General features: G+C 36.9%; 2 protein-coding genes across 2 annotated transcripts in view; both read right to left on the bottom strand.

The window, feature by feature from the left end:
* The window catches only part of LOC107602766 (dynein heavy chain domain-containing protein 1-like), a 27,724-nt gene extending 20,520 nt beyond the window's left edge, over positions 1-7,204 (bottom strand). Inside the window, exons 1-9 of the mRNA XM_016295341.1 lie at positions 7,199-7,204; positions 6,647-7,078; positions 6,130-6,547; positions 4,694-4,804; positions 4,436-4,606; positions 3,449-3,627; positions 2,334-3,344; positions 688-865; positions 502-612 (exon numbers count right to left, since the gene is read on the bottom strand). Of these exons, the coding sequence (XP_016150827.1) occupies positions 502-612; positions 688-865; positions 2,334-3,344; positions 3,449-3,627; positions 4,436-4,606; positions 4,694-4,804; positions 6,130-6,547; positions 6,647-7,078; positions 7,199-7,204 (2,617 nt within the window). The remainder of the gene's footprint in view (positions 1-501; positions 613-687; positions 866-2,333; positions 3,345-3,448; positions 3,628-4,435; positions 4,607-4,693; positions 4,805-6,129; positions 6,548-6,646; positions 7,079-7,198) is intronic.
* Positions 7,205-20,813: 13,609 nt separating this feature from the next.
* Positions 20,814-25,250, bottom strand: LOC107602794 (zinc finger, CCCH-type with G patch domain). The gene is given in 7 exon segments (XM_016295375.1): positions 20,814-21,108; positions 21,665-22,064; positions 23,444-23,566; positions 23,665-23,832; positions 24,080-24,324; positions 24,387-24,862; positions 25,124-25,250. Coding segments are annotated over 6 exon segments (1,506 nt in total). The 5' UTR covers positions 24,818-24,862; positions 25,124-25,250; the 3' UTR covers positions 20,814-20,969.

Raw genomic sequence — 25,250 nt, 5'->3', positions numbered from 1 at the left:
TTGAACTGTTCTGGAACAGTGTTGTAAATACAACTTAACCACTGATTTCTGGTTGTGTCCTCTTTTGGAAGGCCAAACAAAGTATTTTCGCTTTCGCAACAAAACACACAGCGTCTCCACAACATGGCGGCAGCGGTGGCAGCAACAATAAAGTTACGCATTCTTTCTTTGCCTGAACATTTGGGCGGTGTTATGCAAATCTTCCCACACAGTGATGTAGACATATGGGGGCGTGTTTAAACAAGGCGTTTTAGGAGGGCGTGGACCAGTCTTAACTTGTATAAAGAATGTCTCTTTGGGTTTGAGACTTTAGTCTTTGCAACTTTAGGGATCTTATCTATTCACGAACAGCTTGTAACACTCCAAAGAGAAAGGAAAACTTGAAATCGCATCATATGACCCCTTTAAGGAAATAAATATGGTTCATGTTGACAGTATTCATTATAAAATGGCGCAGACATTTCAGCCATCATGATGTGTAATGTGCAGAGCATTGCCTACCTGGGACTGAGTGAGTCCTGTCACTTTTGGTTATGAGCCACAGTCTAAACTGGGGATGCACAAATCTTCCTGTACTTGCAGCATTTAGAAGCCCGCCATCTGTCTCCAAATCTGTCAAATTCCCATATGGTTTATAATGAGATAATGAAGTCTTGTAGGTGTAGTTTGTATCATTATTTAAGTCACCTTTTGTAGTGCTGTACACTACTTGTGTTAACTTGTTCACAACTCTGACATCCCAGCAGTCCAGCAGATGACAGTTGTTTAGGACTAACCAGTGGCCATTCTGGACAGCGCTGTCTAGTGCCGAGAGAACAGCATTTCGATGGCAACCAGACCCGAAAGAAATAACTCTCAGCTTCACCTGTTGACAATAATGACAGGCTGCAACATACTTTTAAAGTATAGTTATATTTCATAATAAAATAATGATTTTATTATAAAGTGAATGATTACCCCTTGTACCATAGCATATTATGGCCATGATTTTATTGTTTGGGAGAGAGAAAGGTCAGGAAATAATGAGGAGAGAAGGGAAATGTCACAAGTTGGACTGAGCAGCACAGAGCACATGTGTTAACCACTAGGCCAAAGCTCTGACTTTTAGAATTAGATTTGATTTACTTCCACATGACCAGGCCAGTTATATATGTTTCTGTGACATCCATAGAACAGTGCCATGACCTTATTACAATGACAATCCCCCTGGAGCACCTTGGAGTAAGTGTCTTGCTCAAGGACACAATGTTGGCAACAATGTTAAAGGAACCAAAACAGCAACCTTCTGGTTTTCAGCCATGAGCCTAAACCACAACATCAGGAAGGGAGCCATGGTTATATATGGAGTTAACTTTGAATGTCTATGCACTGGCGGTATGCATACGCTACTGTCTGCGTCAAAATTTAAGTATACTTTGGGCTTAAAAATATTAGCTGCACACTATTAAAATACTAGTTCTTACTGAATCACCTTTTATATTTATATTTTCCATTTTCATTTTCATTTTAAAGTTTAATTTATCAAACAGGAATTGTGTGCGCTCAAAAAGAACAATGAGTTCTCAGGTGCGTAGAGCGAAGGGGAGAAAGTTTTAGTCCAACAAGTCGCTGAATTTGTCCGCACAATGAAAAAAAAAGTTTCCAATCAGACCAAAAATTTTTCAGTGTGCGGACAAATTCAGCGACTTGTTGGACTAAAATTTTAAAGTTTAAGCAATTTTGTTGTGTGTAGTAATTAAAATTTTTATTTAATGGTTTTAATTTTAGATTTAGTTTTAGTTAACTAATATAACCCTGGCTAGCCTATCCAATTAATGCAAGGACACCAAATCAAATTTCAATTATAGGCCTATTAAAAACCTATTAGTAACTTTATTTATACTTTTCTGATATTTTCTTCATTATATTTTTTAATATTTTCTGCCTCTCCAAGCTCATATGTGATGGGAAAACTGGGAAGAATGGTATCAGAAAAGTTTTCATTTAATATTTTTATTTTATTTCATTTCAGCTTTATTGTAATTAGTTTTTTTAGTCATCAACAATGCTGCAACAGTAACTTACCATTTTATAATTTCTGTTTTAGTGTAAATTCTAGTTTTTAAAAAATTCTCTATTTAGCTTTAATTTATTTTATATCAGTTTTAGTTTTAGTAATTTTAAGTACTTCAGCTAATTTGTTTTAGTTAGATGCCAAGGCAACATTTAAAATTTTCATGTAAGTTTTCATTTAATATTTATATTTAATTTTATTTTATTTAAGATTTATTTTAGTTACCAAAAACAATTTTTAGGTGTTTTAGATCTCAATAACAACTGCTACAGTAACTTACCCCTTTGTTGTCCACTTGGCACTGCGCAATTTGATTAATCAAGTGGAGAGGGTGAATGCTTCCTGGCATTTCTTCATTTTTATCTGGTAAACGTACAACAACAGGACCTTGATTTTTAGACAAAAGGCTGGAGATCATTTCCGCAGAGCTCATTGGAGGATCTCCAGGATATGAATGCAGCAAATGTCTTTGCGCACAGGCTGTAAGGTCCTCTTCCACTGCCGCTAGCCAATGAGGACACAGTGTCTTCCAGAGAATAGCCCGCTGCATTGTGGACAAATGAGAGTGAGACTGACAGGGGACCGGTCCAATCACTGTGGACGAAGGAAAGTGCAGGTATTCCCTCCATAGCTTGGACGAATTTACCAGAGATGATACAAGGCCACAAAAGGGTTCAATCCTCTCTAACAGAAAAATGTCATCTCGAGCGCATGTTTGAATCCAGCTTGGCAGCTCGGGGACAGACTGTGCAGACGGTGATAAAAAATGCTCTGAAGACATCCAGTTGCTTAATCCTCTGAGGAAAGTGACTCGTTCTACCTCAGGGCATCCCTCATTGTGCACAATAACGGCAACAGATACCAATAATCTGAATAAAGTGGAATGGCTCTTGAACAAGCGGGGTTTATACTGAGAAAAGACATGAGACACAATCCTGTAGGTAATCTGAGATATGACTGCTGTGGACTCCATCACTCTATGAAAGCTCACGTCTGGGCTCTTCAGGGCTAAAGCTGACCGTAAAGTGAGCAGGAAACCATGAAGAGTGAAAAGATAACATGGGGAAAGTCGGGCCACGTCCTGCAGAGCGTTGTACAGGGCTGTGGCGAGCTCTGCTATTCGATAAAAATCAGCCATCAGGGCTTTGTGCCGATCTATCTCTTGGGATAGTTCCTTGATTTCTGTCTCAAGTTCAAGAGAGACACTCTGACACATACACACGTGTGGAAGAAAGTCAGGGTCCTGGAGAAGTGGTGTGGATGCATGCATGACATAGTCCATCAAGGAAACCTGCAATCATAATAAAAATGGACATTAGGATGTGCTGTTAGGAATAGGCCTATTTCAAAAAGCTTAGCTTTCCAAAAAAGATGTAAACTTCTTCACCAGCCAACCTTGTTTTGAAAAAGTTCATGCTGAAGTGTCTGTTTTTTTGTTTGAATTTGACGATGTAGAGTCCACAGTTCTAAACACACAGTCTGCATCAGTTCTGTCAAGAAAAGGTCCTGAACTTCAGACGTGCTTGGAGAAAGATCAATCATTTGAACCTCCTCCAGGAATGAAGTGTGAATTTCTAGCAGAAAATGTGGGGGGGGGAAGTGGGTTAATAACATAAGGCAACACCTCATAGCAAGGCTATTCAAACTAGAGTCCATGAAAATGTGTGAGGGGGAAAAATATTTTTTAGGGCTGTCAAGGTTAACATGTTAACTTAAGATTTTCATTAAGATACATGGTTCATATATTTTCATGAGATTAATTTCAATTTATTCTGTTGACAGTCTTAACAGTAAAAAAAAAATCTGCATCTAATTTTGTGAAATCTTTTCTAGGCATATATGCACTTGGGAATAGCTTGTATTTGTGTTGTACTTTTCTACAAAGTTTCTCTGTTGCCTTTATCTTGCTCACTGGGGGTTGAAAGGCAATATTCTCTGTAGAACTGCTTTTTGAACTATATTTATTGTGAAAAGCACTATACAAACAAATCTGAATTGAACTAAATATTCTTCAGGTTTACATACCCAATGTTAAAAGTACTTAAGAAAAAACTATATCAAGTAAATATATTCTTAATAATATTTAAATAATTAAAATACATTTAGCACAATAACAATATAATACAGTTCCATTCTGGAAAAAACATGTTATCTTATATAATATAATATAATATAATACATGTATTTTACTATAGATGAGGTACATGAAAATATATAGATGCCTTCATTTTTTAGGAAGGGGGTCCTATACCCATCAGCATATTTGGGGGTCCTTGGTTTGAAACATTTAAAAAAAAAAAAGCCCTGCTTCAAAGACTTCAAAAAGGATCATACTATGACTATCCTGCAGAATCAACACATCACACATCCTTAATCTCTCACCATGTATCAGCGTTTGGACTGGAAGGGAAGTACTCATAATGAGACGAAAGTCTGGATGATCAGGTTGAACCGAGTGGCTCTGACCAGGGGAACTTGCTGGCGTAACAAATATCTGAAGGATTTGTAGGTTTGATGTTGCTCGTTCAGTATGCGTCACCAATACACTTAGACCTGCAGTGGATGAAAGCAAAGTAAGCTTAAACCGTTTACAGTGTAGATATGAAAATGAAACGGAAGAAGTCTTTGCAGATGACTGACCTTCTTTTGCTCCATGACTTAGTTTATCAAATAACTGTGGATCATCAGCAGAAACTATAAGTCCATATTTATCCTCCTCATGGGCTTTTTCTTCACATCTTGTAATCTGACCTATAACAAATCTCACCAAAACGGAAAGATATTTTTAAAATGCACTCTAAAAAAGATGGTTCTTTAAAGGTTCTTTACATAGGGTGACCATACGTGCCATTTTCCCAGGACGCGTCCTGGCCAGGATTTCTATATTGCCAAAAATATCTAGGTTTTGGCTTTGTTTGCGTGTGCAGACCGATTGGTGTATGACATCAAAATACCTCGAGAGCATTTTGAAAGCATAAGGAACCGTCTGTATGGTATTTTGATGTCATACACCGATCGGTCTGCATACGCAAACAAAGCCAAAACCTAGATATTTTAGGCAATATAGAAATCCTTTACACATAGTATCAGTTCTATTTAAAACCATATCATACTGATCCGTTTTATGCTAAAATGGTTCATTGTGTTAGAGTTATTATTATTGTTATCAGAGTTTGTTATTCAAGAGCCTATTTGTTCTTTATTCCTTCATTTGTTTAAATCTGTAACTGTCAAAAAATCCTTTCAAAGCCAATTCATTACTGATTTTCTGGAGCTCACCCATTCAACTACTGTAATGTGGGGTTTGGTGTTTGGGTTTTGTTTCATGTTCATGTTTTCCATGTCTTTTATTTTGTAATTGTTTCATGCTGTCAGTGTCATGCTTCCCTTGCCCTCATGTATCTCTGCCTTGTGTATGTGTCATGTTCTGATTGGTAATTTTAGTCATGTGTCTTGTTTCCCATTGGTTTGTTCATGTCATGTGATCCTCCTTGTCTGCTATAAGTAGCCATCATGTTCCCATTGTGCCTTGTCGTGTATTGAAGTTGTAACCCACTGTCGGTGAGTCTAGTCTGTTCATGCCTTGTCAAGTCTGTGTCTCTAGTCTTGGATTATGTTTGTATTTTGGATCACATCTGTAAATAAACTGCACATGGGTTCTTCACTACGTTCGCCTTCAGTGGACTAATCATTACAACTACACAGACTGTCAACACAATATCAACAGGTACTTGATATACTTCTTAAAAGGTGTTTTTTGCAGTGATGCCATAGAAGTACCATTTTGGGCTCCACAAATAGCTTTCATTGATCAGTTCTTAAAAGAACCATTTTTGTCTTAGTGTAAAGAACATTTCAACAATCTAAAGAATTTTTCTGCTTTCCATTCCGTTTGTGGAGGGGGAAGATTCCACGGATGTTAAAAGTTCAAGGAACCATCAGTGCCAATAAAGAACCATTGTTTTTCCAGTGAACAAGCCGGAGAACCCTAATTTGGTACTATTTATTACTATTACTATTTTTTTATTTTATATATATATATATATATATAAAGGCAGGCAGGCTGTCATACTGACCAGGATGAAACGATGTCTGAGAGCTGGGTTCCTCATGTTTATGATGATCTGCCAGTAGAGGGCAGCGCTGAGACCAAGCAAATCTGTTGCCCCCCCAGAGAAGAACACTTCGGACCAGATCAGTGGATTCTCCATGGATGCGATGCAGATCTAGTCCAAGTATTCGATTTAAGGCCATTTGAAATGTCTTACTGACAGGAATAGCCACATAGTGGTCACAAGTTGCAAGGGGGACATCTTTGAAAATTGTTGCACGTGGGTCCTCAGGTTTCATATTAATTGCACCATCCAGACAAAGTTTGTGCCACTTCTGGAGCAGCTCCTGTCGAACATCAGGCCCGAATGGACCCAAGTATGTAACAACAGATGCCAAAAGCAGGGCGTCACCTGGAATGCTGCGATTAGCCAACTTTGCTTCCTGTGATATATAAAAATAATGTCAAATAATGGGTTACACGCATTGCTTGAAGAATTCTTGAATTGAAATTGAAATACTCCTTAACAATTTTAGCTATACCTTTCCTGCTGACATCCAATCTTTAATGTGACATTCAACCAGTTTGAGAGCAGCACATGACTCCCTTTCTTGAGCTTCTGAGGTACTAAGCTGGGCCTTCAGCAACTCCCTGTCTTGTCTGTTGAGCTCCTGCCTTTTCTCCAATTCTTCTAGTCTTTTCCGCTCCGAATCCTCCTGCAGCCTCGCAAGTCTCAACCTCGCCCGACTCTCAGCCATGAGCTCATCTAAATTGCTCTTTTTAGCCTTTTGAGGTGCCATGCGGCGCTGTATGCAAGCATACTGGTATACCGCTCTCACCCAGCGACACAAAGACTCACAAGTCCGGCTCACATCTCGCAAAGAGCTTGGCTGAAAGCAAGGTGCCTGTGTGATCTGAGCTAACTTATGAATGGTCTCATCGGTTAATTTCGATAAGTCGAAAAATTCCAGTTCCTGGTGGAGCACAAGAAAACTTTCAGACAAATCTTTTAAAAAAATAAAATTGGGTCCAGTAGGTTTTTTTTTACCTGAAAGAAGCTGGATTGCATCAAAAGTTGTCTGCTACTATCCCACCCACATGGACGGTTGAATAACATGCATATAAGATCCATGACCATGACAAATCCATCAGGTGGCATCCTGTAGTGCCGCATCTCATCCAAGTCAGACTGGCTCAAAGCCTGCAGTGCCTCCACAGCTGCTCGGTACAGCGGACCTACCTGCACAAATCCAGCAACAGTGAAAATCCCATTTCAGTGTGTCCTATGTATGATCATACTAATCAAACCAGACCTGTTTGAAGGCATCTTGAACTTGTTGCTGAACTTGGTGTGACTGATCCTCTAGATTGAAAAGCCATGCTTCTTCCTTTGAACTATGGTAGTGGGATTGTTCCCAGATTTTGTATGCCACATCCACTGATTCCTGCAGCTGGTCCAGACACTACAACAGATACATGAATGCACGCAATAGTGAGAAAAATTACACCGTGATAATTTTAGATCTGAGCTATTGACACAAAGGTCCAACCTTTGCTCCATTTCCTTTCAGTGCTTGAGCAAGTAAAATCACTTTTGAACATTTTCGTCACATCCTCTTTTAACAACAGTTGCTGAGACGTACCTTCTGTTTTTCCTCACATTTGGCCCTAAAGCTCAGGACGTCCTGGGTGTGCCTTGCAGCTGTGTCAGTCATGTCCTTCACATGTGCTAAAACCTTTGCCAAACTAATATGTGAAAACAAGTGTTAAAAAAAGTAACAAGAAAATGTTCATACACTACTGTTATAATGTTTTTGAAGCAAGTCGCTTATGCACACCAAATATTATTACAATTTAAAATTTTCTATTTTAAAATATCATTTATTCCTGTGATGGCAAAGCTGAATTTTCAGCATCATTACTCCAGTCTGTCACATGATCCTTCAGAAATCATACTAATATGCTGATTTGCTGCTCAGGAAACATTTCTTACTATTGTCAGTGTAAATGGTGGTATATTTTTGCATCCTTGCTGAAAAAAAAAATCTGACTCCAAAAAATTCTGAACAGTAGTGTGTGTTTAAATACATTAGTGGTATTAGCAGTCCCCTTACCGGTTATCCTGAACTCTGCTTTGCTCAAAGAGGTGGTGGCAGAGGAAGGAGAACTGGACCATCAACTCTACGTAGGACCGAGGGCAAAACGGTTGAAAACGAAACAGTGTGACCGCATATTTTGTAGCCGATAAATGTATTCTTGCCATCGCCTCAGAAATGCTAGCCACTAAGCAATTCCTGGCAACTAGAAATGCAATAACACACAGGCACAAACTCTTTCAAAACATGAAACAGATTACAAAACAATCCATTAGGAGCAGAATTAGAATTATATTCAACAGATTCACCTGTTCTAGCTGTCTTGGGAATCTGGTGGCTGGCTTTTAAATGATACAAGGCACTTTCAGCTAAAGCCTCACAGGTCCAAGGTTGGTACACTTCTACACAACAGCAGAGACTCAAAGCCTTGGTGATATGCATCTCCAAAATGGAAGATTTTACGGTTTGTCTTTCACAGTTGTCCCAGAGAAGAGGATAAAGAAGGAATACATGAATATTTCTTTGGATGTTTTTGAAATACCTGGAAAAAAAGAGATGTACAATATCAGTACTATAATGGTTACCTGCTGATATTAGAGAATTTATCATTTAAAACAGTGGGTTGATATTGAATATTTAACTGCATGCTCAATTCTCTTATTACATGTAGATTACCTTTGCCTAACACTAATTTCATCTATAAAAAAATAGTTTAATTACATTTTATTAATCTTCAGCGAATCTCAAAATGAATATCCATTGTTTACCATAACATGATAATAATGATAGATTTTTCAGTATCTGCCTGAAATTTATAGTCAATGCATTCCTTTTTTCAGTGACATGATCTGCTGCAAAATCACAAGAAATTTAAGTATAAAAATTTAAAAAGATTTCAAACATCAGATACAAAATGATGAACATTATTTACATTATATTACATTAATTATTACACATAATTAAACATGCAATTGAAACAACATCAGTATCTCAAGTGCGTGATATAAAATGCAATGGAAACTTATACTCTACATTTCAAGAGCTCTGGCATCCTTCGTCAAATTCTTCAGTTCCTCATCTGAATACAGTCCAGGGAAGCTTCCATTCGCCATGATTATGAGCAGCTCATCCTTAAGAGCCTGGCTAGTGTCTTCGTGAACCAGTAGAACCAAATGTCCACCCACCGCAATGTGGCTACGAACCCCTTTAATCATTTCCCACAACTTGGCCTCATTTTCAGGATGAACCTCAATTAGTTGATATCCCAACAGAGTGGCAGCTAGGCGTACGATGGTCTTTCTGCCCGTTTTCTTTGCTGCTGCAAACAGAGCCCCATGTCCACCAGGAATGAGAAATGCGCGGATGATATGCACAAGTTGATGTACATTTTGGTGATGCACAGCCCAGGTAGGACTATAGTAAGTGTTGTCAGATTCCTCTTTATTTTCTTCTCTGCTTTTAAGAGTATGAAATAGTTGGTTTACCAACATATCTATGTCTCTTTCTCGATACACGCAGTTGAGTGTAAAATTATGATGCTGAAGTATGTTGTTCAATGGTTTACAAAATTCTGGACTGAAGACCACATTCTGGATGGAAGAAGCTGCTTCCTGTAGAAGCTGAATGAATGTTTTTGCTGTGGTTGTTGTTAAAGGCATATGTTGTGTGGTTAACTCTTCATGTGATTCTGGTTTTTGATTAATGTAGTCATATTTGTTTTCACCAGAATGAGAAATTTTTAGATGCATTTGAGATGAACAACTTGAGAATTCAGTTGCAGCTTCAGATATACACTCTGATGTTCCTGGTTCACTTTCGGCATTTCCATCCATTTTTAATTCATCTTTACCATCCTCATCACTTCCTGGGTTATACAAGCTGGAGTTGTTCTCTACTGCATAGCTCTCTTTCCTCTCTGTCTGAACTTCTGCCATTCCAATCAAGGGAATCACATTCTCTTTCAACTGGGAAGGGGTTGAATCCACTTGCTGGTATACATTATGTGTGCTTGATACAGATGATTGATCTGTAGGGCTTGATGTACCTTCTGTAGATTCACTTGACAACCTAGTGCCAAAATTCTTCTCAGAAACTTCAGCTATAACTGAGAGAAGTTTTTGGCATGCCTCCTCTGAAGCTAGCCGATCACCAAAAGTGCGCAAACACTCATGCATCCACAGGCGGGCGATGTTAAGGTCATGAGCTGCGTGACTAAGAACAGATGAAGAGAAACTCCTATAACACCGACTACTATGAAGAGCCTGCTGGACATTAAGCCTTGGCTTCCAGAGATACATTCCTTGAAACACTTTGTGAACATCACGCAAAGAAAAGATGAAGATTGGACTGTGTAATGCAGGAGTAAAACATTCACACACTGCAAAATACACGTCAAGAGTTGAGGTTAGGATGCAGTTTGTTGTATCTGCAATCCTCTGCATGGGTTGTATTTCTTTCAGCCATGGTTGCAATTTCGAGGAATGGATAGAAAACAGGATTTCAGAAGTCATGCTTGGGAGAGTCAAGATCGTGAAGAGTCGAGAGAGACGTGGAGAGATCTGATTGCTGTTGACTGCATTAGGAGCACTACAAGTGCCTAGATAATTAACGGCTCTTGATTGAAACAGCTTGATATGAGAGCCATCTGATATCAACACTTCACCTCTAGAAATACACTGACGCAATGTCTCTAGAGTCATTGATCTTTTTTCATAAACATCTGCAAAATAGAAGATAGGGAGACTTTAGTTGTTACTCTTTGAATATGCAAAATGTGCTACAAGTGCACTTGCAAGTTACAAGTTTGTTACAAGTTAAACTTACTGTTACAAGTTAAAATTACTGAAAATGTTTGATAACAAAGGTTTTTTTTTATTTCATCAATGATATAACGATACATGAAAATGTGCATCATGACAATCATTTTGGTTTGGACAGATTTTGGTTTATTATTAAGAGACCCTTCAAGCTGCTTACTCAATCTGCCTCTTCTATAAACTCACCAAATGGTGCTTCATGAAGGTCATCAATGAACATAACGGCTCTTGATTGAAACAGCTTGATATGAGAGCCATCTGATATCAACACTTCACCTCTAGAAATACACTGACGCAATGTCTCTAGAGTCATTGATCTTTTTTCATAAACATCTGCAAAATAGAAGATAGGGAGACTTTAGTTGTTACTCTTTGAATATGCAAAATGTGCTACAAGTGCACTTGCAAGTTACACGTTTGTTACAAGTTAAACTTACTGTTACAAGTTAAAATTACTGAAAACGTTTGATAACAAAGGTTTTTTTTTTATTTCATCAATGATATCATGATATATGATATAACGATACATGAAAATGTGCATCATGACAATCATTTTGGTTTTGACAGATTTTGGTTTATTATTAAGAGACCCTTCAAGCTGCTTACTCAATCTGCCTCTTCTATAAACTCACCAAATGGTGCTTCATGAAGGTCATCAATGAACAACCTCCAATGTGGCTGAATTACAACAATTCTGCATAGATGGGTGGACCAAAATTCCTCCACAGTGCTGTAACAGACTCATTGCAAGTTATCGCAAACGCTTGATTGCAGTTGTTGCTGCTAAGGGTGGCCCAACCAGTTATTAGGTTTAGGGGGCAAACACTTTTTCACACAGGGCTATGTAGTTTTGGATTTTGTTTTCCCTTAATAATAAAAACCTTCATTTAAAAACTGCATGTTGTGTTCACTTGTGTTATCCTTTACTAATATTTAAATTTGTTTGATGATCTGAAACATTAAAGTGTGACAAACATGCAAAAAAATAAGAAATCAGGAAGGGGGCCAACACTTTTTCACACCACTATATATATATATTTTTTTTTACTGAGCATGTCACAATGAGTCCTGTGGTTACTTAATGTAACTGCTGTAAATACACCATTCATCTTTCTTCATTGACAGCTATTCAAGTAGCCGTTTTCTTATGGATTAAAAAACTGGAAGCATACAGAGCAATAATTGCATTATACTAGCAGACGTATTGGCAATTTTTGAAGGCATGCAATTGATGTGCCTGTGTTGCCCTAGGTGCTTAATTAGGGCTTTTTAAAATTCAATTGGAATTGTAGACACTTGAAACACACACCGATATCCTTTTGGAAGTTGGAGATTTCGACAGTGAACAACTTATTTGATGTAGTGAACGATGGAGGCAAGCTGTGAACTCTGTTTATCCAAAAATGAAGTTTCTTGATCAGCTCCTCATATTTCAGGGGGGAACATCCACTCAAGGTCTCTAGAGAGGCTGAACTCCACTGACCAGTGAACAAATTAACATCTGCCAACCAAGAGTGGCTCTCACACAGCTGGTGCACCTCTGTAATGGCATCCTACACAAGAGAATCAAGGGCATCATAACTGCACTGTTTGTTTTGTGAAGTAGTGCTCCTAGATATATTTGTACTGTTCTAGGCATAATATGTATTTGAATTTACTGCATACAGATGAAAAAGTCAGAATACCTGTGTAATCTTGTTCTGCTCGTTCTGAAACTCTTGTGTTCCGATGTGAACTTTCAAGTTCCACTCCAGCAGTCTCCGGGGCAGAGGCTGATAATGGCCTCGCACTCTCTGTCCCTGAACTCTGAGAGAGTTCATTTTGACTGGCATTAGGGTTTTGGGTGACATATCATGCTCCTTTTGTGAGGAAACACTGCCTGGACCTAGAAATTTAAAAAAAAAAAATTTTAAATAAAAGAAAAATACAAAACATGAGAATGTTATGCTATATGTTGTGTATACTTAATATTAAAGAAGAATGCTACTTTTTTATTTAATGGTACATGCTCTGCTGGGTACCTGCAATGTGGTCTTCAACACAACTGGTGGACAAACAGCCTTTAGAGTCACGTGACAAACTGCAGGAGTCAAACACCAAGGGGGCCAACACTTTTTCACACCACTGTATATATATTTTTTTTTTACTGAGCATGTCACAATGAGTCCTGTGGTTACTTAATGTAACTGCTGTAAATACACCATTCATCTTTCTTCATTGACAGCTATTCAAGTAGCCGTTTTCTTATGGATTAAAAAACTGGAAGCATACAGAGCAATAATTGCATTATACTAGCAGATGTATTGGCAATTTTTGAAGGCATGCAATTGATGTGCCTGTGTGTGCCTGTAGGTGCTTAATTAGGGCTTTTTAAAATTCAATTGGAATTGTAGACACTTGAAACACACACCGATATCCTTTTGGAAGTTGGAGATTTCGACAGTGAACAACTTATTTGATGTAGTGAACGATGGAGGCAAGCTGTGAACTCTGTTTATCCAAAAATGAAGTTTCTTGATCAGCTCCTCATATTTCAGGGGGGAACATCCACTCAAGGTCTCTAGAGAGGCTGAACTCCACTGACCAGTGAACAAATTAACATCTGCCAACCAAGAGTGGCTCTCACACAGCTGGTGCACCTCTGTAATGGCATCCTACACAAGAGAATCAAGGGCATCATAACTGCACTGTTTGTTTTGTGAAGTAGTGCTCCTAGATATATTTGTACTGTTCTAGGCATAATATGTATTTGAATTTACTGCATACAGATGAAAAAGTCAGAATACCTGTGTAATCTTGTTCTGCTCGTTCTGAAACTCTTGTGTTCCGATGTGAACTTTCAAGTTCCACTCCAGCAGTCTCCGGGGCAGAGGCTGATAATGGCCTCGCACTCTCTGTCCCTGAACTCTGAGAGAGTTCATTTTGACTGGCATTAGGGTTTTGGGTGACATATCATGCTCCTTTTGTGAGGAAACACTGCCTGGACCTAGAAATTAAAAAAAAAAAAAAATTTAAATAAAAGAAAAATACAAAACATGAGAATGTTATGCTATATGTTGTGTATACTTAATATTAAAGAAGAATGCTACTTTTTTATTTAATGGTACATGCTCTGCTGGGTACCTGCAATGTGGTCTTCAACACAACTGGTGGACAAACAGCCTTTAGAGTCACGTGACAAACTGCAGGAGTCAAACACCTATAGATCACATCAACAGTTTAGCATAACCTTGTGCAAAGGAAACATTGTAGTGTACTGTACTTCAATCCTAATAGTATGTTGTTGTTTTTTTAAACTGTACTTGCAGATAATGTAATGTTAATTAAATCAATGGCCACTTAAGTTTACTTAAAAGGATGAACACTCAAAAATTAATATTCTGTCATCATTAATCTGTCATGGTAACCAAACAGTTGCTGGTCCCCATTGACTTCCATAGTAGGCAAAAAATACTGTGGAAGTCAATGGCTACCAGCAACTGTTACCATCATTCTACAATATCTTCTTTTGTGTTCAACAGAAGAAAGAAATTCATACAGATTTGAAACACCACGAGGATGAATGTTCTATTTTGTGTGAACGATCCCTTTAAAGAGAGCACATTCAAAACTATGTTTCATACCAAACTTACAGTAAGTACACGTGTGCACTTCTAATAATGCCAGATTAAAAGTTTTACTATAAAATAAATTTACAAAGAAATAATCTTTTTGTCATGCTTTAAAGATTAGCATACTAAAGCACAGGTAAAGTGCTTGATTATAATTTTAACTGAAGTGTGTTATTCAGCATTCAAAGTGAATATGTTTTAATATGTGTTGAATTGCACTCTCAATGTGTAATTACAAATATATTTACATAAATGGCACACAAGTTTCATTAGAAGTGACATTAAAATTTTATATAAAATATTTTAGTTAACTTTAAATGCTTGTCAGTACATTTGGCAGTACACTTTAACCATATTTCCTCAAATACTCTAAAGTTCAGCTAATTGCATTTGACAAATTTAAACTATAATGCATTCTTGTTTAATTGCAATTAACATTTAATTCAATTAGGCGTAAATTCAGTTCACACTAAAGTATATTGTTTTAAAGTATATTTAGTACTCTTTTGAAAATATACTGAAGTGTACTTCTTTTTGTGCATACTTTTCAATACTTCCATCAATGTGGTGAAAAAAGTCCTTATTTGTAGCAGTATGCTGATACTTATAAAAAGCATTTACACTGCTAGACCGAAAGTTACAGATGGAATAATAAGAATGGTATCAAAATCATCAGAATGAGAAATAAATAACTGTAAAATTTGACTACTTCCTGCATTATAGCAAGACCATGATTAATCTACTTATTTCTCACCTGCAGGACAGAATCTGCTACTAATAACAATGCTCCAAGCAAAACCTTTTGAAACAATTGCAATGAAGGAAAAACAGTAAGCTGACCATCAGCTCCAAAGATAATCTCTGTCTGGAAGAGACCACCCTGTTGTTCCCGTTCTCTCTGAAAGACAGTTTAAAAGTGAGAGCATCAAGTCCAGACTACATTTAATTCTCAAATCAAATAACAATTCAGAATTAAAACCTTGTCCCTTACTTTTAAAACATTGTTTAGGAATGCAGTGATCTCCCGCTTTGAGATGGTGACAAGGTTTTGAACAGTCATGCGGTCAGCTAGAGCAGCGAGGTTTCCCAGCCACTGTAGGGCTTGCTCTGCCTGACTGAGCTCTTTCTGTAGGCTTCTATGGTAGGTGAGCTGAAGGTGTAGGGATTGAGTGTTCTGGTAGAGCTTTGAGTTTTCCACTTTCATTTGGAGCTCCTGATGTGCTTGGTAAGTCTCATTCCTTACCTGCAATTAAATGATGTTACTAAGAGCAGTGTATATATATATATATATTCACATTAAAGAGATACTTCACCCAGAAATGAGTGTTCTCTCATCATTTACTGTATTCACCTCTGTCATTCTGAACCTGTTTGACTTTCTTCTGTGGAACATAAATGAAGCAGCTTTGAAGAATGTTCAAGCTTCTCTCTCCCATACAATGAAAGTGGATGGGGACCAGGGATGCATTCCAAGGACAAAAAAGCAGTAGTCTATGTGATATATTCTAAGTCTTCTAAAGTCTGTGCGATTTTGTGTGAGGAATGTAAGTTATTATTTACTGAACATGCTTGACAGCCGTGGTAACTATTCAGTTTCAAAATGGAAAAGAGCAGCTTGAACATTATGCTAAATAACTGTATTTGCATTCCATGAAAGAAAGTACTGTTTTTGAATGACACGAGGGAGTAAATGATCACAGAATTTAGAATTTTGAGTGAACTGAAAGCGGTAAAACATTACCTTACTAAATGTCGCAGCGCAACAATGTAGGAAACTATCTAAAGAAGCTTGAGCTGCCTGATTCTTTTCCAGGAGTGCAGTTTGGAAATCTAACAGTGTATAAGTCCTTATATCATCATGTGGCAGCCAACTGACTTGCTTTAGCTCCTCAGTTAATCTAAAAAAAATAAAAGAAGCTTTTGAGATGAGCAAAATGCTAATATTTATAGCAACACATATCTTTAATTTAATTTAACCATGTAAAGCCTTACATATGAAACAATAGTAAGTTTTACTGAACCTTTAAATAATATATATATATATATATATTAATATAATATATTTATATACTATATAGTGAGAAACTAAAGTTCATCCTCAAGGAGGAAAAAAAAAACTGTTTTATTCAGAGGCCCAAACTAAGCAAAATGCAATTTGTTGAGTTTGCTGATATTTATATGGCCAAACAGTAAGATTTTGATAAAAAAAATAATAATTCTGATAGCTTGTAATGTAAGTCAATGACATCTTTATAACAGCATAAGAGATTTTATTTACATAAAATGCATATAAATATCAGTTGTCACTCTATATCTCCCAAAAATATGTTTTAGTAAGATGATATTGAAATGTTTATTTTTTATGATCAAAGTTCTGTAGTTTCAAAACATATATTGCAATGCAATACAATGATGACTGAGAGATGAACAAATATACGTTCCTTAAAAGCCTGATGTATCATATTTGACACTCACATTTCAACATGATTTTCCTAATATATATATATATATATATATATATATATATATATATATATAATTTATTATTTCATTATTATTTAAATGATGTATTGATGTATCATATTTGACACTCACACATCAACATGATTTTCTTAATATATATATATATATATATATATATATATATATATAATTTATTATTTCATTATTATTTAAAATATTATTCTTATGTTTACTTTATAAATTTTTTTTTTAATATTTCCCAGCAAAAAGACACATGTATCAAGGCCTGAAGGTGGACGTTTTTTTGAAGACCTTTCACTCCCTAACAGAAAGTTTGCATATCAAATAAAATATGATAGAGTAGGCTTTTTAGACAAAAACCTGGCGAGATGTAATAAGGCACCCCTGAATTGGGGCACTGCTATCAGCAGCTGAGAAGGAAGGAAGTCGATCCTGTGTTTGACAGTAGCCTTGTGTGCATTCCTGTGCCACCTGAAAAAGTTGTCAAGGTTACAGTTAGAAAACTGCTTGTATTAACAACTATGTAGTCATACATTCCAAAGTTAACACAACATTAAGACTAAAGGTAAGTCACCTTTTGAAGGTCTTGCGCAGTAAAAAGTCTCTGAAAAATGGGATGTTTCTTACAGCTCCCCAAAGCGCAGACTCTCGTGCCCACTCTTCCAGGCTCCAGAGCTCAATGCGACAGTCGTTCTGCACATGCATTATGGTTGTGAGAGTGTTGGTGTAGTAATCTGTGCCCGCTTCACTGCGTGAGACCACTCGCAAGTCATATGGTCTGATAAAAGAGAAATTAGACTTAATCAACATAGACTTACTCAAAATTTATATCAAACTAAAATACTGTACTGCAAACAAACAAATTCATTTAAAAGAAATACATTTAACCATCACGTTTTTGTTCTGATCATTTTGATCCAGAGAGATTCCCGAAAATGCTAGTTAAAGGCATAGTTCACCCAAATATGAAATTCAATTACTCGCCTTCAACTTGTTAATAAACCTGTATGAGTTTTCTTTCTTTTGTTGAACACAAAATAAAATATTTTGAAGAATGTTGGTAACCAAACAGCTGCTGGTAGCAAAACCATAATATTGAAGTCAATGGGGACCAGAAACGGTCGGGTTACCCACATTCTTCAAAATATTTTATTTTGTGTTCAACAGAAGAAAGAAATTCATACAGGTTTGGAACAACTTGAGGGAGTGTAAATGATGACAATTTTTATTTTTGGGTGAAATTTCCCTTCAATGTTATTGCGTTGGACCTAAATATTACCTGACCAAAATACCAATTTCTTGTTAAACTTTATTACTATTATAAACTATTATATACTAAATAATGGATTTAATATTTTTGTCAGCTTGTTTTCTTTCAGTTAGAATGGGTTTTGTATTTCTTTTTGGTACTGATTAATAATAGGCCTCATGAGCTTATGTACTTCAGTTTTTGAATGAACATTACCAAAATTATTCACAAATAATTTTATTTATTTTTCACTCAAAAACAGGTGGTGAATAAACTCAGATCAAAGAAACCTACGATCAATCAGTGACAAAAAATAAATACAAAATCTGTGCTAAGTGAAAGAAAACTAAAATTGAATACAAGATTTGGGGTTAATGAGAAAATAGTACTTTTTATTCTGAATTTTTATTGAGATTTGCAAGTCATTTTCATTGGGAAAACAACATTGGGATTTTCAATAAAATAAATAAAAAATGTTTTTTAAATGACTAGCACCTGTAAGGTCCATCTTCAGAAGCCTTCAAATAGTAAAATTCATGTTCCCCCAGATGTTTTTCCTTGGATAACATCTCAGCTACCTCAGTTCCGGTGAGTGGTTTGTATTTAGGTTTTCTGTTTTTCTTGGTTTTAGTCTTTTCTCTTGGGACTGCAGGCTTCTCATGTTCAACACTTCAAAACACAGACAAGCTATTTACAATCTTCAAAGCAAAGTACAAAAAAAGTGAATGAATGGAATAAGTTGGTAATACTCAACTTACTTGAATTTCCTGATGTTTGAGTGCCGAATCGCTCTGACAGGTGTCACAAAACGGGGCCCTTCTCTCCACACAGTCTGTCTGACTGGCAGTTCAGTGCCCACCTGTGATACTAACTGAGGCAGTTGAACAAAAGACAGATCATATTGTGGTGGAGACAATGGAGGGCTGAGGGAGCGAAAAGGTGAGGGTTCACACTTAAATGCTGGTGTTGCAGTATGAGATTCACGAAACAGCAGTCGAGGCTGGGAAGCTGCAGGTTCAAGACTGCAATCTGCTGAGCAGTAGAGCTTGTTTCCTCTCTTGCTTCGGGTGACGGCGGGTTCTGTGGAGGCATTTCCTCCAGTTTCTCTCTTGGGTGATGACATGGTTAAAAAGTCAGTTTGAGATATCACTGCCTGCACTGGGAGTCCACTTCAAACCCATCTTCCGAAAAAGCATCCAATGTTTCATGATGCCCTGGCAGCATGAATCAAAAAGTAGTATTTGACAAAATATTGAGCACAAATTAGGTTAACTTGACCAGTGTTGGGGGTAATATATTACAAGTAACGCGAGTTACGTAATCAGATTACTTTTTTCAAGTAACTAGTAAAGTAACGCATTACTTGTTAATTTACAAGAGAATATCTGAGTTACTTTTTCAAATAAGTAACGCAAGTTACTTTTTAAAATTTTTGCTGGTCTCAGGGTTATTAACTAAAACTGCAATTAAAATTTAAATCATTCAAAATATATATCGTTATTTGAAATAAAAATAAAAAAAAATTTACAATTATTTTAGCTAACTCGATGCACTAAAATAACTAAAACTAATATTTAAAAAAATGTAACTACACAAAAATTATTAAATGTGTCAAAAACAAAACTAGTAAAACTTTTTTAAAAAAAACAGCAAAAAATATAAAAAAAATAAAAGCTAATTCCAAATATTAATAAAAACTATAATAGTATCTAAGACACACAAATGTTTGTCTAGAGTAACTTGTGCTTATTAGTACATCTGAACTGGATCATCGAAGGTCAGAAGCAAAGACATTGGTTAATAGAATGGGATTAAATACATAAAGCATATTTGTGTTGTTTAACATTTAATTATTGCAGGTTTGCGTCATATTCTGAGTTGCATTATTTTTATTCATTTTGAGGAATACTGAATCTGTGTTTTTTTTTGTGAGTGAGATGAATTAATGCATATTCATATTTATTTTAGAACTACTGTAACATCTGATTTCTCTCAACATGGGCACAGGAGAGCTGTAGGTCAATAAACTGGAAAAAAAAAGTAACTCAGATATTCTCTTGTAAATTAAAAAGTAATGCGTTACTTTACTAGTTACTTGAAAAAAGTAATCTGATTACGTAACTCGCGTTACTTGTAATGCGTTACCCCCAACACTGATAAGCAGCATTATTGACCAACAGATTAATAGTTTAACAATGATGAACTGTCCTTTTATTTTGCCCTAGCTTTCAGTTTTACACCTAGCTATTTTCCAGAAAATTGACTTCTCAGGAAATGTATACTATACAGTGTGTTATAGCATACACCAACTACATTGTTTTATTAATGTATTGCAGGCTATGTCTCACACTGTCCTGGTGTATCTAAAAGGACTGAATCCTTAGAAGAAACACTTCAATAAAAAAAAATATATCCGAGTCTGAATATCAGATACAGTTCTTTATGTCAAAAAACAAGATTCTGATGGGCTATAAACAAATGAAAATGCATTTCACACATTCATTATCGTACTGATATGTTTATAAAGTTTTGATATAACCAATAGCTGTATTAAAGTTTATACACATTAAACTAAATCCCAAATAACAGCAAAAAAGACAGTAGATTTATTAGAATTCAGTCATTTTCTTGTGTGTGTCTGCTTTCTTCTGCTCTCTCTGGATGGACTGTTCCTGAGCCCTCAGCTGCTCCAGCAACTTGCGGGAAGCAGTGAGCTTCTCCTCGATTCTACTGACCACTGTCGCATCCCTGAGGACAGAGAGAATGCAAAGACAAAGAAACATGTAATGGTGAGTGTTGGAGAATAAAAAACTAAAATCAGCTACGCAGCTAACTTTACGTTCTCAGTAGCCAAATTAACAGCAGTTTTCAAAACAGTGCTGATGCAACAAAATTCATTGCAATTTTTGTACCACTGTATTGCACAAGCAGAGGGTTTATGTCAGAGCAACGGTAATAATGAAAGGTGCTCTCCAACTGTACTTTTTGTATTCATCCAATCAGTTTGTTCGGAGTTCATTTAAATGGTTTAAGTTCTAAAAAGATACTTCAAAAAGCCTGATTCGTCCAATTAGTTTTTTCAGACTAAATCATTCAAACAAATGATTTGTTCAACTGAATTGAGAAAAATAATTTGTATGTCCAGATGTCCCCAAACAGCAACAGATTTTCAAAAGAGCAGATCTACTGAACTACTTTAGTAGCTTCTGCAACACTGATAAGGGTTATATCAAGAATGAGAAGGTGATGAAAGGAACAAAGAAAAGAAAACTGGCCGGGTGCAAAGAAAGTGAGGAAAGAACACCTTCCATTTCGTCTACTGAGAGACTTAGTGAGCTGCTGGATCTCTTTCTCCACTTGAGCTACTTTCTCCGTAGCCTGGAACAGACGAACATTCAGGGAACGTTTGGTGCTCTTTCTGCCCCGGTAGGCCTCTACACCTGTGACTGTTGAGCTTGATGAATGAGACGCAGGCTGAGCTGTGCCACCAAGCTTCGAGTTCAGGAAATCAAAAACATTGTGGCGTGTTGATGTGGAGGCTTTCCTCTTTTTAGCCTTCGGTTTACGAGAGGCCGGGTTGTCCTTAGCAATAGCGGCTGCAGTCTTTCTCTGAGTGAGCTCAGCACATATGTCCAATGAGCTGCCTTTCGGAAGAACCATGGCCTGAACTGGCTCTACTCGACCAGAGAGGGTTTTCCCCAAACCTATGCATGCACAGAAACAGTTGTTACAAACGTATGCACAAGAAATAAATTAGAGGTCGAACGATATGGATATTTTGAGGGACGATAGCTAATATAAAGCCAATATATATCTCACACTATTTAGAGATAGTAAAAAAAAAACACATGCACAACAATCGCTTAAATTTAATTTATATTTATATACTTCGAAAATTAATAAATATGAAAAAGAATTGAACTTGAAAAAAAAAAATCTGTAAAATAAGAGTATTATATAGATGGCAACTTCTTGATTCTGTTATTCTATTATAGTAGTTTTCTAAATAAATACATAAATAAATCTAAGTAAACACTGTAACCAACACGACCAGAGAGGGTTTTCCCCAAACCTATGCATGCACAGAAACAGTTGTTACAAACGTATGCACAAGAAATAAATTGGAGGTCGAACGATATGGATATTTTGAGGGACGATAGCTAATATAAAGCCAATATATATCTCACACTATTTAGAGATAGTAAAAAAAAAACACATGCACAACAATCGCTTAAATTTAATTTATATTTATAAACCTATGCATGCACAGAAACAGTTGTTACAAACGTATGCACAAGAAATAAATTAGAGGTCGAACGATATGGATATTTTGAGGGACGATAGCTAATATAAAGCCAATATATATCTCACACTATTTAGAGATAGTAAAAAAAAAACACATGCACAACAATCGCTTAAATTTAATTTATATTTATATACTTCGAAAATTAATAAATATGAAAAAGAATTGAACTTGAAAAAAAAAAATCTGTAAAATAAGAGTATTATATAGATGGCAACTTCTTGATTCTGTTATTCTATTATAGTAGTTTTCTAAATAAATACATAAATAAATCTAAGTAAACACTGTAACCAACAGTGTACTTGTTAATCTGGTGAGTTTCTGAGCACTGGAATCATATTTGTTTCAAATAAAGACAAGGTAGTGCTAATTTTACATATGCTGTAGCATACAGAGAATATGACATATATAGCGCAGCATAGTTTGAAATCAACTATTCAAAGTTTGCCACTTGTGCATGTTCAGCGACAGCCCAACTCTCCTGTCAGTGTTCAATTTGCACGGACTGACTGTTAAACACAGTCCACAAATGCAGCACACTTTAGAGGATCTCACAGCTGAAGTTGACAAATTTTCAAGGTTAGATATTCAGATTAGATATTCAAAGACTTGTTAAAAATGAAAAGTTAATTTGCTGAATGCTAACAATTTTACTAAAGTATTATAGCACTTGCCTTACTGTTACTAATAATAGAAAAGCAAACGCTATCATACTTTTTTTATAATACTTTTACATTTGTTCTGATGGTTTTTAGACTGATGGCTGATATAGTCACCTACCTTTACCAAGCTCATAACCCATTTTGAGCAAGAGCTTGGAGCCAATGCCACGTGTGTGAGCCTCCCAACCGCAAAACTCTGCACTGTTTACCTGGGCTATGTCCTCCTCTCTTGATGTGAATACTGTAATTAGATACAAAGTCAGCATGATTTCAACAATGTGTTGAATGTGCATTCCAGCACACAATATTCCAGAGCATGTTGTAATTATGCTTTTACACCTTTAGCATAAGCAGTATCACACTGGTCAGAATCATCCTCAGAGTCCGATGAGGAAGAGGAGGAACTGTCATCCTGACGAAGAGGAGGAATGATCCCATCAGCCTCCAGCATAGCCTCCTTCAGCAGCAGCGAGTCAAATTTCACTGTGTACAACCCAGCTTCAATCTCTGGAGAAAGAGAAGCAGAACTTCTCATGCACACCTGTAATGTCTTGCTCTGTTTTACCTAATCAAGTGTACATACTGTTGTGTTTTTATAACGTCCGCTATTTTCCATTCAATTTCCCCTTGGGGATCAAGGAATCTCTCTCTCTGTTTTTGTGAATTGTGGGAAAGGTAACAAACAAGTGATATCATGTAGCAATCGCTGTTCTTCCCTTTTGTTAATGGCGGTGAAAGAACTCTGAAAGTGTACCTGATATTCTGGCCGGGTACCAGATGCCATCTTCATGCTTGGCCAAACACGCAGAGCCCGACTCCATGTTACTGATGTCAGCCTCCAGGAATTCCCTGAGCTCTGATACACACACCACCTCACCATGAGAGAACCTGAAAACACACACATTAGTCAAACAGCCGCAAGCAACATACAGAAAACAACATAAAACAAAATATGCCATCATAGACAGGATCCCCTTGACTCATAACATGTGTCAAGGTCTATAATATTTCTTCAAATAACATACAACTTTTTATGAAAGGCAAGTTAGTTTAGTTTGTGCTCCTCAGGGCAGACCACCATGGCATTATGGTACTCTAGGGTTCCCCATGAGGTCCGGTAAGGAGCACATACCTTAGTTCCACTTATATCCACCTCCTCCTCCTCATCAGGTTCAGAGTTTTGTTTCACCTCAGCAGAGTCCTCTGACAGTTCAGCGTAGAAAGTAGCAAACTCATTGTCTAAAGCCGCTTCTCGAGGAACCGATGTGGCACTTTGGTTTGTCGAGGGCTCCTCCAAAGAAGCCAGCAACTGGCTTTTTTTGACAGACACCAGGCTGGACTCTGTGAGCTCAATGAGCTGCTGCAAGTCCTCCTTTAGCTTCAGCAGGTCAGCCTGCTCCTCTGAGCCCAAACCAGCAGATAACGCCACCTCAACCTGCTGAAGCTGAGCGCTGTAGGTCTTGATGGCTTCTTCCAGACTGCTTTCATCCATAGTGAGGATCAGACACTTACATGACAGGAGCTCACTGAGATAAAGCTGCAAGAATAAAGCAGGCACAGAGCGGGCTTCAGTACACTCTTCACATACTCCAGAAAACATTATTTAATGTTCTTGTTGTGATATATATATATATGAGATGAGGTGGAGACTATGCAATGATGCCGGTTAGCTTTCAAGCTAACGTTACAGAGAGCCCAAACGTTAGCACTCTCTAGCTAGTTTACTGCTTTATTTTAGTTCAGATTCATGATTTAACTTTTGTAGCCAGCTAACATACCATAAAAATCACGGACTTACATTTGAAATCTGCTGTTGGTGGTCTTCGTAGCATTGTTTTGCTCGTGCACGGACAGAAGCGAGAATGTCTTCGTCTGCAGCTCAACTTTGACCTCACTGTCGTCATCGGACAGCACTTGCTTCCTAC

The sequence above is a fragment of the Sinocyclocheilus grahami genome, unplaced genomic scaffold, assembly GCF_001515645.1.
Source record: "Sinocyclocheilus grahami isolate Dianchi unplaced genomic scaffold, SAMN03320097.WGS_v1.1 scaffold335.1, whole genome shotgun sequence".
Taxonomy (NCBI): domain Eukaryota; kingdom Metazoa; phylum Chordata; class Actinopteri; order Cypriniformes; family Cyprinidae; genus Sinocyclocheilus; species Sinocyclocheilus grahami.
This window is presented reverse-complemented; position numbering and strand designations above follow the sequence as displayed.